The sequence below is a fragment of the Canis lupus genome, chromosome 8, assembly GCF_048164855.1.
Source record: "Canis lupus baileyi chromosome 8, mCanLup2.hap1, whole genome shotgun sequence".
NCBI classification, from domain to species: Eukaryota; Metazoa; Chordata; class Mammalia; order Carnivora; family Canidae; genus Canis; species Canis lupus.
The window spans coordinates 70,728,031-70,743,900 of NC_132845.1; the positions used below are offsets into that span (position 1 = coordinate 70,728,031).

Genomic DNA, 15,870 nt, shown 5'->3' on the forward strand with positions numbered 1-15,870 from the left:
ATACTAATGATTACATAGTTTAAACTGCCTGCCAACCCTGGTAAGGCAGGAATCCCATAGGCGGGGCAGTGCCAGGTGCTGGGGACACCCAAAGGAAGAAGAGCTACCTGTGGAATACACAGCCTGTCTTCAACCCTGGCTCCCTTACCCATTAGCTGTGGGACCCTGGGAAAGTCACCTGACCTCTCTGGGCCTCCCTCTCTTATCTGTAAAATAAGGAAAATAATAGCAACACTTAGTATCCAGGGTTGTTGGGGACTCAAAGAAGTCGTACTTGTAAAGTGCTTGTCATCATCATGCCTGGCACATGTTAAGAACTCAGTAGTGTTCTCGGTGGTTATTTTTATTCATAACATGACATAAGCACTCTGTCCTCCTCCCCCTCGCCCCCTTGCAGGACCTGGCTGCCCACTACTGAAGATACTTCTGTACCTTCAGGTATTCAAAGACACTCTATGCCTAGGAATGCTTGTGTTTCTTGAGAGTTTTTTTCAAGTTTTAAGTGTGGTCCTATCCCCCCATAGAGAGGCAGTAGAAGGCTTTTCTCACTGGAGTCAGGATGACGCGTTGAAAAGGCCACATTCTGCCCAAGGAGTGCTGGATCAGAGCACTCAAGATGGAGCCATGCTGGGTCACCAGCTCTGACCAAGGCTCGTTTGCTGCAGCTCCCCCTGGGAAGAGTAGGGGCCACTCAACAGCCGCTGAGACTCGTGTCCCCTGCTGCTCTGCTGGTGTTGCTCAGTGCCTGTCGTTCCTTATTTTTTCTCCCTTTAAACCTGTTTATTTACTGTCATTTTAATCAGGATGACTACTGATAGCCTTGGCTTTTTATCTTTTTATTTAAGGGTTTAAAAAAAAAAAAAAAAGCACCTAGAACTTTCTAGGAACTAGTCACCAAGTAAGTGGAGGAGATGACAGTTTGTGGATAAGTCAGGGTCAGCCTCCCACTGCCTTGTGGGCCTTCTATGCATCAGTTTGCTTCATCTCACACCAACCCTGGAAGGTATCTATAAGCCCTGCTTTTCAGTTAAGAAAACTAACATTTGGAGAGGTTAAGGAAATTGCCCATATCCAGAAAGTAATGGAGCCAGAATTCAACCTGAAGCCTGTCTGACTCAGAAGGAGCCTACACTTCCTTCTGTAATAGCCAGTTATTATGCAAATAATAGTATTTCAGGACATCCCCCTTATAAAATACTAAAACGCTGTTGGCAAAGCTGACGAACCTTTGGACATCCCCCCCTACCCCCCCCCCCCCAGCGCCTTCCTCAGGTATCAGTTGCACATTCCTTTGCAACAACTTTACCTGCAAAACAGGTGTTCTCATAATACCTGTTCTATCTACCTTACCCGATGGTTTTAAGGATCCAAAGAGAATATGGACAAAAAGGCATTCTCTGAACCTCACAGCTCTCTGCAGAACTTATTGTTAGTGGCAGCACAGTAACATACATTCTATAAGGTCCTTCTGGAGGGAAGACTGTTTGGTTGAAACTTTCTTACTGGGAATCAATATACCCTGTAAGGTCCAGCCCAGACCCTGGCATTCCAGCCCGTCAGCGTGGTTCGGATCCATAGGGCTAGGCTGCAGAACCACGGTTCTCCGGTAGGTGTCACCCTCCACCAGGCCTCCTCCACGGCACCCTTCCATGGGTCTCCTGGGGCCATTCCATACTTTTTAGTTGTTAAAGCTCAAACAGTGATGTGGATATAAAATTCTGGCTCAGAGGCAGGGCAGGATATAAGGCCAGGAAGGCCCAGTGTGCGCTCTAGGATGCTCACACGGAGAGCCCAGGGCACAGAGCATCCCATCCTGGGCTGACTCAGGCTGTACACACAGGGGCTGTTCATGGTAGGAAGGGACTCCAGTGATCAGCTATGTCTGGATGGGTCAGGGAATGGCTTCACAGAGAAGGTGACATCAGAGATGGGTCCTGAAGGAGGAGAAAGAATTTTCTAGGCCGAGAAAACGGGAAGGGCATTCCAGGAACATCCTGAGCCATGTGAGCCGTTTGAAGGACCAAGATCTCATTGATGGGGTGGAGGGAAGGGGATAGAAGAACAGAGACTAAAAAAAAAAAAAAAAAAGAGGAAGAAGCAGAAGAAGAAGAACAACAACAACAACAGAGACTAGAATGGAGATGGAGTCAGATCAGTAGGGACCATGAGTGCCAAATGACCAATGGAAAGGTTTGGGGTGGGCTAATGAGGAGCTGCGATTAGATGTGTAGAAGATGAATCAGACAGGAAGAGAGACTGGAGGCAGGGAGGCCAGTTAGGAGGCTGTTGAAAGTCTTGACCAGCGCAGGAACAGCCAGTATTGGAAGGGAAGACAGAGATTGGAAGCTATTTGCGAGAACTATGTGGATGTGGAATCTAATTAGATGGGTGGGGGGGAGCAGAGGGTTGTCAAAGGAGGAGTAAGGTTGACTTCGAAGTTTCTAGCTTGAGCAACTAAATGGACACAGAACCAACAGATAAGACAGAAAACGTAGGAGAAACAGATTGTGAAAACAGAAGGAAAAGACTTTATTTAGACTCCTTGAGTGTGAGATGCCTGGGAGACTGAGACCTTACCCTGCCACCCCTGTCCCTAGGGTAGAGATGCCTAGTAGGCAGCTGGATGCAGTGGCCTGGAGCTGGTGAGGAAGGGACAGAGTAGCAGCTGATGGCCACGGCATTCTTACTTCTAAACCCACTGTTTCTCTTTCTGTCCAGTTTACTCACAGGAGGCTCCCCAAGCCTGAGCCAGTGGCCCATAGCCTCATGGGATGCCTCATGATACAACCACTCTGGAAGGGGTATCTCCAGGCAGGCTCCTCCTTTTCACCTCTTCTCCAAGCCTGAATCTGTCTGCCCAAGAGGAGTGTGGTAGGAAAGGCAGGCACCCAAAGGTGTCTGTGTGCTGGGTGGGCCTGGCAGGGTGATGGATTAGCCAAGGCAGAGAAGCTCAACCTCTTTAAAGATGCTGTTTGCTTCTTTAGCAAGGAGCTCCACACATATGCGGGGGGTGTGTGTGTGTGCATTCATAAATATACATGCTTGCATGTGGCTACTTGCATATTTACCAAAGCCCGACCCAACCTCCCCCCAGTGGAATAGGAAAGCCCACCTGCTTTCTGGCTGGCCTCTGCTGTCATGTGAGCAGCTAGCTCCCCAGCAAGGAAGTCCACAGAGAGGGCAGCCCCAAGGCTGACCTTTGAGCAGCATATTAATTTCCTGTGTTTGCTGTAACAAATGCTCATAAAGTTGGTGACTAAAACAACAGAAGCTTATTTTCTCCTAGTACTGGAGGCCAGAAATCTGACACCAGTATTCCTTGGCCAAAATCAAAGTGTTGACAGGGCCAGACTCCTTCTAGAGGCTCTAGGGGAAAATCTGTTGCTTGCCTATTCAAGCCTCTAGGGTCAGCCAGCATTTCTTAGCTTGTGGCCAGATCACCCCGACCTCTGGAACGATGCCTTGCCTCCTCTGTGTGTCAAATCTCCCTGTTACAAGGAAGGATACACGCGATCACATCTGGGATCCACCCAGATAACCCAGGATCATCTTCCCATCTCAGAATCCTAGACTTCATCATATGTGCATAGTCTTTGCCACATACAGTAGTATTTATAGGTCCCAGAGATTAGGACCTCTTATCTTTGGGGGCAGTCATTCAGCCTACTACAGGTGAAGTTTGGGAAAGTTCTTTCATTTGACCCTCCTGCCTCTGTGCAGTGCGAAGGAGGTGTCATCCCCGTTTTAATGAGAAAATGGGCTTTGGCTGGCTAGGGTGCCAGGATCTACTGGGAGACCTTGATCTATTTATCAGCCACAGGCCTAAGTGTTCATAATATTTTTCTTAAAGATGATTTATTTGAAAGAGCACAGCGGGGGTTGGGGTGGGGGAGCAGAGGGAGAGGGTGAAGCAGACTCCCCACTGAGCAGGGAGCCTGACTTGGGGGGAGGCGGCTGGATCCCAGGACCCAGGGATCATGACCTGAGCCAAAGGCAGAGACACTTAACGGACTGAGCCACGCAGGCGCCACTCATAATATTTTTGCAACATATGAAATCTTCCTTTTAAGAAAGAAGATCTTGGTACATTTAATCAGGCAACAAATAACCCCAAATTCATTTCTGTATTGGGTGAGTCCCACTGATTCACTTGGCCCTGATTTACCTTGGGGGTCAGGGTTGGTGGATGAGGAAGGAGTGGCATGCTTCCTTCCTGCCTCCTACCTCATTTGGGTTCATTCTTGTGGGCATGAATCAATAGAAGGAACTGTGGGAACCCAGCACACTGGAGCAGACCAGGGCAGCCTCCTGAGTCCCCTGGCTGGGGTATTGTGCCAGAAGAGCTGGGCTTGCCAGAGGCAGCACTGGTACAGGGCAGGACGGACTCAGGGTTAGACAGACAGACAGATCTGGGCCCAGAGATCCCTTACCTAGAGCTTAAGGGCCCCTTAATTGAGCCGGGAAATGGAAATCACCACTGCAGTGAAAGCCCCATACATTCCTGTACTTCTATTTTTATGTTTTTTATATCCTGCTGTTCTCACATCCCCCAAGGAGGCAGGCAGAGCAACAGCCCTATTTCATAGATTGAGAACTCAGATTCGAAGGGGAGGGGGCTGTCCTCCTCAGCCCTGTGGGCCCTGAGACCAGAGGGCCAGGGCTGTGAAGGGGTCCCATCACTTGTTCACTGGAAAGGGTTTTAGAAGCGGGGTGCTCCGTGGTAGCATGGGAAGCTCTTTTTGGCCTGGGCTGCACTGTTCTTAGTTAACTAAGGATTCTCTGGCCCCTTGTCCCCTGCCAGCTGTGTGACATGTCAGAAATCACTCCGGGGCTCTGGCCCCAGTTTCTCACGTGCAGTGTTAGTGGCCTCAGGTCCCTGCTGGGTTGGCTAGTGCCCCAAACCAGCACGCCTATCAGAGGATTTGAGGCAGCGTGCATTGAACTGTAGGCTTGGATGTCCAGGTTTTTCTGGAGACTGTACCGCAGAGGAGCATTCGCCCGCAGCTCTCTTCCGCCACCAGCTGTGTCTCCCGCGGAGAGGAGGGTCTGCCTCCCATTTCTCTAAGGGCAGCAGAGCACTGAGCAAGGCGTGGAAGGTTCCGGGATTCTGGCCAGGGAGAGACACGCAGACCGCCCTGAGAAGCCCATTTCCCTGCTTCCGGAAGGGCTGGCTCTGGTCACTCGCGCGGGGCTCAGAGCCTTCCGAGGATACCTGTTCCACTTCCTTCTGTTTGCAGACCCCAGACCCAACTGGGCGTCCCCTCCGGATGAGCCGCAGGAGGCCGACAACTGTTTCTGAATTCCGCCTTTGTGCGGGGAAGCCAGCGGGGAGGGGCCGAGCGGACCCCCTGCCCCACTGGAATGTCGGCCCGCGGCGCCCCCACTGGCCCCTGCGGTGCCGCCCCCCGCCCCCCGCCCCCCGCTCACGGCCTGAGCCCCGCCGATCCCACCGCCCAGACGCGCACACGCGCGCGCTCACGCCCCAACACTCACTCGGACGCACACTTCCTGGCGGGCCCGGCGGCCTCGCTCCCGGCTCGGCGATCCCGGCCGCCGCGGCTCCGGGAGAAGCGACCTTTTGTTATTCAAATCACACCCTCACCGCGCGCGGGGGCCGCAGGCTCCGGCCGGGGGGATCCGTCCGCCGCCCGCTCCGCCCTCCCCGCGCCCCCGCGCCCCCTCCCCGGCGCCTCCCGCCGACCGCCGGACTCCCCGGCCCCCGGGCCTCGGCCGCGCCGCCCCCGCCCCCGCCCCCGCCCCCGCCCCGGGGTGCGCTGCGGCTCCGAGCTCGGCCCCCTCCCCCTCCCCGCTCCCTTCCCCCTTCCCCCTTCCCTTCCTTTCTCCGGTCCAGCCTCGGTCCCGCCGCCGCCGCCGCCTTCCCCGGTCCGCGGGGGCTCTGCCGGCCGCCCTCGCCGCAGCATGGCACCACCGGGGTGGAATTAGCCGGGAGCAGCGTTTGGGGGACGCGGGATCTCAAGGGTTGGGGGGGTGCCCTGCAGCCTCGGTCATGGATGTGAACAAGATGGTAAGTGAAGAGCGGGGGCTCTGCCCTGGAGCCTCCCCTGGTCCCTGCCCCCACTCCCCCTCTTTTCCTCTCTCCCTCCCCGTCGGCTTGAACCATTGAAAGTTTCTGGGTTGTTGATCCTGTTCGTCGGCCCCAACTCCAGGCGTGCTGGAGGAGGGAGCGCGGCCAGGATGGTGGAGGCGGCTGGCGGACAGCGATGGGGCTCCGGGTTTCCCGCCGCGCTGCCACCGGGGTGCCCAGGCAGAGGGCTGTTGAGCTCTCCTCTCAAATTGGGAAACCAGCCTGGTAGAGGGAGGGCGAGGCTCTGAGAAGGGGGCTTGTCCTATCCACTCTAGGGTCCCCTGCTTGCATACCTATTTAAGATTGATGGGAAGATTTTTGGACTGAGCCAATTGGGGGCACAGGCGGGTGACCTGGAAGGGCAGTGAGGAGGAGCTAGGACTTTAACCATCTTAGAAGGTGAGGAGGCAGGAATGGAATCCTTGGCATAGATGGGGGGATACTCTAGATATACCACTGGTAAACCCCAGCTGCTTTGGCTTGAGGACCGGACCAGCAAACACCTTTGCCTCTGAAGCATTGCAGTCCCTGGAGGGGCTGATCCATCTGCCACGGTAGCCCTGCACCGCCTGCCCCCCACCCCACCCCCAGCAACACAGTAGGAGCTGAACACATTGTTCAGTGATTGGGGAATAGCGATCAGAGGGTAACAAGATGTGATTTGGGGGTCTCTGAGCACTTGGGGCAGGTTTTCTCAGAGGTCCCAAGTGGCTCCCACTCTGAATGCAGATTTAAGGGTGTCTGTGAGATCACTTGGTGGTCAGGCAGTCTGACCCTGGCCTTGACCAGAGGGTCCATTCCCATCCTCACCCTACCCCCAACCTTAGAACATTTGAGGGCCCTTGCGTCAAGCTGGAGAAGTATCTGTGATGGTCTGTGTTGGGTTGGGGTGTGTCTTTGTATCTGGGGATAAAAGAGGCCTGGGTCTGCCTGTTCCTTAGGGAAGAGAAGGTACTGGAATTTCAGTTCTTCTTGTACAGAATTAGGCTAGTTTTCCCCCAGAGAGCATTTTGAAGTTAACCATCTCTATCGAGAAGGCAGGTGAGCTCCTGGCCCTACCAGGCCTTTGGCATTCTGTCCCAGGTAGGGGACAGTGGGATGGGGAACAGAGAGGATAGGTGAGAGAGGTCACTTTCCTGGCAGCCAACCAGTCTCATTCTGAGTGCTGCCCTGGAGCTGGGTGCTGGATGCGGGGTCTTACTGGCTCCCATCTTCATGTGAGGACACATACCCATCCATGGTTGGGCAATGCTGAGAGGCTGGACCACCATTCCTTATGTGCGTACCATGAAAAGCTTACTTTCTTTGGGCAACTATTAGAACTACCCTTCAAAAAAAAAAAAAAAAATCCCGTTTGCAGCTCTGAGGGTGGGGAGGTGGAAAATTGAGTAGCAGCCAGGTTCTTTTCTAGAGATGTCTTAGCAGGGTCAGAGTCACCTGTCCTGCATGGTGGAGCTGAAGCTCTAGTCCAGTGGCCACCAAATTATATCACCCGCAGCTTCCCTCTGGCCCTGAGCTAAGATTCCTACCAAAGCCTGGTCTATGAGGACCAGCTTACAGAGTTCGGGAACCTGTGTCTTTAGAGGTTTGTCACCTCTAATACTACCACCTCTCCATCCATCTACTCATTAACTCAACAGCATTTATTTAATATCTGTCATGTCTATAGCAAGTGCTGTGTGAGGGACACAAAAATATAACCTATGGCCTCCCTGCTCCTCTGGGTCCTTAGCATCTGGGTGGACGGATCCAGAGAGAGACAGGGGAACATAACAGTTAGCTATCAAATCAGGCCCTGACCAGAAGGCCACAGCTCCAAGGACTGTAGGGGTCTGCCAAGGAATTTGGGTACGGAGTTCAGATGGAGGACAAAGCCCAAGTCTGGCTCTTCGAGGCTGGGTAGGGTTGGCTCTGCTGAGAGCAGTGAGGGGCACTGCCTGTTGGAAAAGCCGTGGGAAGAGGAATAGGCAAGGCCATTGGGTGAGACCATCTTGGTGGCATTTGGCTGGGGCAGGTTTAGATCAGGAAATGTTGAGGGGCCAGATCAGAAGGGCCTTGAATGCTAGACAAGGTATTCGAACCTCAGCCTGTAGACACTGGGTAACCTCTTGAATTTGGGGCACAAGAGAGGTACATGGATTGCCTCTTTCCTCTTATAGCTTAGGGTCCAAACAAAAATGATATTAGGAAAAAAAAAAGTGATATTAGGTTCTCATTAATCGCTGAGCACTCAATGCCCAGTCCAGATACAATTGTCCTCAGCTCTCTGTAAAAAACACAGACCCTGGACTGCGAGTAAGAACCTGACCCACCCCAGGGAATTGGCACCTGCTTCCCGTTTCTGCCAAAGGCCAAAGTTACTCTTCTCTTCTGACCACAAAAGCCCTCTGCCTGGTTTCAAGTCCTCACTCTGGGGGCTACTGGCTCCAGGGTCAACCTCAAACCCAGCATTTCAGCCACATCCTTGGCAGAGCCTGACATCAGCCTGGGGGAATTTCTCTTGCTTAACACTGAATGAGAAAAAGCAGATTATGGTTTACCTGATTCCCTACATGCTTTTGAGCAAGTGTGTTTGTTTTTTTTAACCTCTTAGCCTTATCTGTAAAATGAGAATAATAATAATACCTGCCTTGACAGCTGGAAATAATTCTTTCAAGGCATGAGACCTGGTATATAGTAAGCCCTCCTTACATAGTGGCTATTATGAAATGATGATTTCCACAGTCTCATCTGAGATGACTCTGAACCCCTCCCCCTCTTTCTTTTATTGTTTATGTGTTTATTTAAGTAATCAATACGTCCAATGTAGGGCTCAAACTCAGGACCTCAGGATCAAGAGTCCCATGCTCCTCCAACTGAACCACTCGATGTCCCCCCTTCTGTTTTCTTGATTGGCCTGAATAGTTGAGTATAGGCTATATTACAGTTGACTGCTCTTGGGGCCAGTTCTTCCAAATCTACTTCTTTTTCTGAATGAAGGTACAAATGATGGGGACAGTGGCTCCACTGCTGCTGCAAGTGATGAATTTTTGATGACCTCAGATTTCTGCCCAAGGGAGGGCTTGTTTAACATGGCACTGGGTGAAGTGCAGATGCTTTTTGGGGCTTGACAATGGGGTCTGTTTCTTTACTAACCACAGAGAATGCAGCGTTGTAATTGGGGGAAAGGAGCCAATGCCATCAAGTCTTAACAGAAGAACATATAGTTTATGTAATGATTTATATTTACATATTGCTCTACAGTTTACAAAGCATTTTCACACCTGCTCATGTTTAGTACAACCCCATGAGGAAGGCAGGGCAGAAATAACTAGCCACATTTCACAGATAAGAAAACTGGAGTTCAGGAAGTGAAGTCTGGATTCTATACAAGTAGTAGAACCAGGTTTTATAGCCAGTTCTCCTGATCACCAAAATGTACGCTATAGTGACAGAATAAATAAAGGGGAAAGATTCAGTGACCTGATTCTAGGATGGACACAAGCTGGTCTAAATAGACTGGAGTGGTGGTGGCCTTTGGCCTCTGGGTTCCATCAAGAAGGGTTCATGCCAGTCTATGTGGAGACTACACGCCTTGTCAGTTACCTACCGCTATTTTCAAAACTCGGATTTCTAAATCTCTGCTGCTCCCCTGAGTTCCCCCAGCTTACACAGCAGGAAAATGAGAGGGGTGGAGAAAAGGTGTTTCAGGTGTTCAGAGTAAATGATAATGGTGATGGGGCAGGAACAAGCTTCTGGTCGGCGTGTTGTCACTGCTGGTGTGTGCTTGTGTGTTTGCTGGGCTGAGGAGCGGTGTAGGAAAAGGAAGTGCTGAGCTGGGGGAAATCCCTGTGCAGAATGATGCCAAGGATTCTCCTTGCAGCCCAGATAGGCTGATAGCTTCGTGGAAAGGGGTGTGTTCTCCCACTTAGGGTCTGAGCTCAATATATTATGAATTAAGGCTGGACATGGGTGACCAGCTCGGTGAAATTAGAGCATGCTTTCAGCTCTGGGTTACAGACTCGGTACAGGTTACAAGCTGCCTTTGAAAGAGTGAAGTAGATTAGAAGCCATCCAGGTGTATTACATCTAACTAAGAAGGTAAGCATTCGTTCACAAAATGCTTTGGTTGTGTACACACGTGCACAGAGGTAAGGCCTGGCTGTGTAAAATGCATTTTTGACTGTGGTCAGAAGCAAAAAAGGTTTGAAGCCTCTGACCTAGAGAAATGTCCAGAGGAGTCCAAGGAGGATGTCAACCTCATAAGATGAGTAAGTAGTTTAGCCTGTAGAAGAAGACCCAAGAAGAGCCAATGGTTGTCTTTGACTCACTGAGCACTGTTGAGACAAAGAAGTAATTTATGTATTCCACATGTATCTGGAAGGTGGGATTTGTTTCAAGAGGGACTAGATTTTGGCTGGCCAGCACTCCCCATAGCAGAACCATTCTATGGCAGAATCAGTTCTCTGGGGAGGGGTAGAGAACCTGTCTGCCCACTGGAGCTGCCCACTGGAGGAGTCTGGCCTCCAAGTCCTTGCCAACCTTGGAGACTGGCTCAGCATCCAGGCTTTGGGAGCCTCAGAGACCTGTGCATGGATGGCTGAGGACTAACCTGGCTGGTATCACAGGGAATGTGTGTCCACAGATCCTAACCTTGTGTGCTCCCCACCATGGTTCCTAAAGTTCAACAGAGCATCGTGGCTCAGCAGCCTTCTTCAGACAGTCTGCAGAAGGTCAGGGATTGTGGATGACTTTGGCCTCAGCCAGGTGCTAGCCAGAAAGGAAATCTGTTATTTGCCTCCTTCAAAAAAATGCTTAGAAAAAAAAAGAGTTTTGATCTCTCATCTGATTGCTATGTCTTATTGTCACTGATCACAAAGATTGTTATCTACCAGGATGAGGTTCAGTTCAACTCACACATGTATTGGATGCTCTCATTGTGTGCAGGCCCCTGGGTGTAGATATTAAGATGTGGATGGCCAGGATGTAGGGAGAAATAGACACTCCCCTGAAATGCATTGAGTGGAAAGACACATAGATACTTGTAGGTGACAGAAAACTCTCACCTGGATTCTTTTCTCCCTTAAAACATCCTTGAGAAGCAGAATTCAGTGTCCTCAGGGGCTCTTCTAGGTCTCCCTGCCAGGCAGGGGCTAAGTTCAGAAGCAAATATAGGTTTTAGGACAGTTCAGCCCACTGTGCTCTGTGACCCAGAGACCCACCAATCCCTGCCATCTACCCCACCACCACCCACTTCCCCCACAGCTGGGTGATTTTCTCAAAGAGCACGTCCAGGGGCTGTTTCCGTTCCACCTTTGTCTCCTTTCTTGCTGGAGAGGTCCCAATCCTAAACCAGACAGGCACGTGGTCTGGCAGCTGCCTCTGAACCAAAGGATTCCAGCAGCCAGACAAAATGCATGCTGCCCCGGGGCCCTAAAGAAATTAAGCACAGGTCTTTTAAGGAAGAAAAAAAAAATCCCCATGTCATCTTTAGATTCCCTGAAGTCCTAATGAATCTTTGATCTGGAGGTGATTTCTCAAGTAGAAAGGGATCAGAGGGTAGGAAGCACATATATAAATGTGAATGGGAGGTGGCTGGAGTCCGAGGCACCATCCCCTGTGTCTGGAAGATCAAGGAGCAGCTTCTGTGCCCTGAGGCTGCCCTAGAGGTTTATCATGGGGCTTTGGAGTCACATAAGCCAGAGGCTAAATCTTGATGCCACACTTTCCTCTCCAGGACCATGGACAAATTAGTTGACCTGTCTTGGATGAATTGGTGTCCGCAGACTTAAGAGGTATTGACGTGGTCTGTTTAAAGTTCTTGGCACATGCAGAGGCTTAGTAAGCCATGCTGTAATTATTAGTTTCTTTGCTTATTCATTTAGGCACCAAATGAAGTCTTAAAACTCTGCTAGTAGGGCCATGAGGCACGTTGTAAGTAATTATGGTACACGCGGTAAAACACATAGAGTGCATTTGAGGAACGTGGGAAAGTAGGGATGGGGCGGGGATTAATGGCCTGGCACCAGAGGGGGAGCTTCGTGGAGAAAGCTGGAGAAAGAGGGGAAAGATTCTTCAGAGGGGAAGGCAAGTGAGGGCATTTCAGGCAGAGAGAGCCACACATGCAGAGGCATGAGGTCAGGAGAGTGCCAGGTATGTTCAGGAGCTCCCTGCGGTTTAGGCTAGAAGAACAGGTGCAGCCTCTGTCTCGGTGGAACCAGCAAAGTACCCAGGAGGTGAGATCCAAGGCCTTTTATACGTCAGTGCTTCCTGGAGGAGGTGGTATTTCATCTGTGTGATGAAGAAGGAGGAGCAGCTGTCTCATTGATGGAAAGCCACCGCGCACCCGTAGGTGGTAAGTGAATGGGTGGTGACGTCAGGAAGAACCGTGGCAGCACGCTGAGTGGGTTTGCTAGGAGCAGGGCCAGAGGAAGGAGGAAAGAGGGATGAGCAGTGCCAGGTGAGAGACCCACATCGAAATAACCAGATCTTCTGGCAGAACTGGCAAGAGAGGCTGTCCCTGTGTGATGATCACTTCGGGATGTTCAATTCTGGCCAGCAGGCCTACATACTTCTGGTCTCAGGGCTGGAGGTGGCCCACACTAGGACCAGGGTAAGCGTGGGAGCCACAAGCCTGGGTATTTTGGAAATGAGTGTTTCATTAACTTTCTTTCCTGGCTTCTCTTTGGAGCACTCAGTTCAGCCTTGTGTTCTGGGACCTAAAATAGTGTTCTCCTGCTGATGTGTCTCCGGCTAGATTGTTTGGAAAGTAGTCTTACCAAATCATGGTCTCCCTAACCCTGCTTGCACAAAGATGCATGTCAGCAGTCTTGGTGCTAGACGGTGTCAACCGGGGGCCTGGCCCTTGTCCCTTTTGTCCTCTACATATGTCTAGGTTGTTCCCTGAGTCGGCACACCATGAGGCTCTATGCCAGGCACTGAGACCATAAAAGGGAATGGGATAGTTTGAAGGCTTCTGTCTTCAAGGAGGTGGAGGCAATTATAATAGAGCATGGTAAGTGCATTGTTAGAGATTTAAGGAAAGTCCATAGAAGCTCAGAGGTAGGGATAATTAATTCTGCCAAGTGGCACAGGAGGTGGGCTGAAGAAGGCATTCATTCGTTCATTTATTCAGAAAATATGGAGGGGTGCCTGGGTGGTGTAGTTGGTTCAGCATCCAACCCTTGGTTTCTGCTCAAGTCTTGATCTCAGGGTCATGAGATCATGCTCTGAGTCAGGCTCTACACTCAGTGTGGATTCTGCTTGAGACTCTGTCTCTCTCCCTCCTGCTCATGTGCATTCTGTCTCTAAGAAATAAATAAATTGGGATCAGCGGTTTAGCGCCTGCCTTCGGCCCAGGGCATGATCCTGGAGGCCCAGGATCGAGTCCCACATCGGGCTCCCCACAGGGAGCCTGCTTCTCCCTCTGCCTGTGTCTCTGCCTCTCTCTCTCTCTCTCTCTCTCTCTCTCTCTCAGGAATAAATAAACAAAAATCTTAAAAACAAAAAAAAAAAAAAAAAGAAGAAGAAGAAGAAGAAGAAGAAGAAAGAAAGAAATCTTCCAAAAAAAGAAAGAAAATACTCACGGAGTACTCTTCATATGCCAGGTGCCGGGGACACTTAACCAAACCAGAGATCCTTGCCTTTGGCATTGACCTCCTGTGTGTGTGTGTGTTGGGGATGGGGTGTAGGCAGGAACAGTAAGTGCAAACAAAATAGTGTCGGGTGTTGGAAGGTGGTAAATGAGCCAGACAAGGAATGGGGAATACAGACATGGCCAGTTGCCCTAAGGATGCCAGAGTCAGAAGTGTCATGCCCAGTAAGGGTTTTCCTTGGCTCTCAGTGGCCCTTGGGATCCCTAGTCACAGTCTGCTTGGGCTTACTGTCCAGTTGAAACCGTGCATCCAAGCATGGCTATTGACTCTTTGTTCTTAAACAATTGTCTGAATCTGACCTCAGGGCACTTGCCCCACATCTCAGCTCCCCTCCCTGCAGTCCATTCAGCTTGGCATCCAGGAGTCAGCCGTACTTTACTGAGAGTGCTGGAGGCTCATTGATTCCTTCCAAACTTGAAGACATTGCCTCTTAGTTCCAACAAACCCCCATGAACGGAGCCAAGTGTCAAATGAGCAGCTCTCCAGCAGTGGTGATGGGGGTGGTCATGGTGTCATCAACAGTGAAGGTGGCCCTTTCAGCTGTAGTAACAGCAGCTAGAATGAGGGTGGGGTGACAACTTGGTTTCCTGCTGCTGGACTCCTCTCTTTGAATCCTGGGCCCTTTCTGTGGGGCAGGTTTTGTCCATGTGTTGGTTTCTCAGCTCCTGAGGTGACCCGGCCATGAGTGCATTGGCCTCTGATGCTGTGGCTCAGGGAGCCTAGGGCTCCTGCACCCTGGGTACTTTTAACACCACAAAGTTGTTGGTGGTCTTCAGCAGCCACAGTGAGGAAATAGGGTCACCCACTGAAAAATGTTTAACTTATGCTATTTTTTTTTTTTCCAGAAAAAATAGGAAAGGGTGTAAAGAAAGAAAGATCGAGTACCCTTCTAGCATCCCAGACACTATTGCTAACAAGGATCTTTGGTATAGATCCATACAGATTTTGTGTGTATGTGTGTGCACTAGTGCCCATATACACACATGGTAGGTTGAGTCATATAAAAGTGCTGCTTTTAGAAATCAAAAATGGCCAAATTATCACTTGATTCAACCAAATATATGTGCATACACAACAGGTACACACTTATTTAAACAAAATGGGACCACACAATAATATAGGTTTGTAAACTTATAAACAGTGTATGAGAATGGTCAAGGACATGGGTCCTAGGGTTCAAAATCAGTATCTACCACTTACTCACCTGGGCAGGTTACCCCTGGGCAGGTTCCTAGGGTTCCCTGTCTCAGGATTTACCCCCTTATAGTGGGGTGGTGGGGAGGGAGGATAATCATAGTATCTTCTAGAGAGTTACGGCGAAGGCAGAGGACTTAGTGTGTATGTGTTATATTATCATGTTTCCAGATGAGTAGAAAAGACCTGTATCGTTTCATTGTAATCAGTACCCTATTAGTAGACATTACGCTATGTCCCATTTCCTGCCGTGGAGCTGACATCCTTGTACACACATGGAAAAGTGACTATCTGTTCACCACTTTACACTTTAAAGTACTTGGGCTTTAAAGTTTTAGCTGTATTATTATCACACAATTTTTTATTATAGAAATGTGTTTGAGATATAAGATTGTGTATATTCAAGACTTACAACACGTTAATTTCTCTTGTTTATATATTAGAATATGATTGCTGTCGTATTGATAAAAGTTTTAGCATTTTTAAAAGATTTTACTTATTTATTTATTTAGAGGGAGGGTGGGTGAGGGGCAGAGGAAGAGGAAGAGAATCTCAAGCAGACTCCAAACTGAGCATGGAGCCCAACACAGGGCTTGATCTCATGACCCTGAGATCATGACCTGAGCTGAAATCAAGAGCCAGATGTCTAACCGACTGAGCCACCCAGGCTCCCCAATAAAGGTTTTAGTGTTTAAGAATCCTTATTAATGTGTTTCTAGCTGAGTGGTGGGTATGGGAGAACGTATCTGGACTGTTGTGTATAATTCTGTGAATGGGGTTCCCTGGGCCCAGCCCCTTCCCCATTTGTTTTTCCACACTCCAGCAACAGGTCACCGCACTGGGCACTGGCCCTCACTTCTGTGCCTTGCTGCTGGCCTCTCCATTCCACCATCCCTGCAGGCCCCTCCTCAGGCCAGTGATCTGGTTAGGCAGTTCTTCCTCCAAGGGTAGACCCCC

At 50.2% G+C, this 15,870-nt stretch overlaps 1 protein-coding gene and 1 long non-coding RNA gene across 7 annotated transcripts in view; one reads left to right on the forward strand and one right to left on the reverse strand.

The window, feature by feature from the left end:
• The window catches only part of HIP1 (huntingtin interacting protein 1), a 158,037-nt gene that overhangs the window by 68,075 nt on the left and 74,092 nt on the right, over window positions 1–15,870 (forward strand). Inside the window, exon 1 of one of the 6 annotated variants that reach the window (XM_072837428.1) lies at window positions 5,850–6,025. The exons of 4 other annotated variants lie outside the window; for them this stretch is intronic. In XM_072837428.1, the coding sequence (XP_072693529.1) occupies window positions 6,008–6,025 (18 nt within the window). In that variant the 5' untranslated portion in view covers window positions 5,850–6,007. Of the gene's footprint in view, window positions 1–5,849; window positions 6,026–13,314; window positions 13,672–15,870 lie in introns of those variants that run through there. One more of the 6 variants, XM_072837427.1, reaches the window with a different exon arrangement.
• LOC140639053 (uncharacterized) lies at window positions 417–5,659 on the reverse strand. Its single transcript, XR_012035924.1, has 2 exons — window positions 5,494–5,659; window positions 417–5,107 (listed from the first exon to the last, which is right to left on the reverse strand). It is a non-coding gene; the product is annotated as an uncharacterized lncRNA (long non-coding RNA).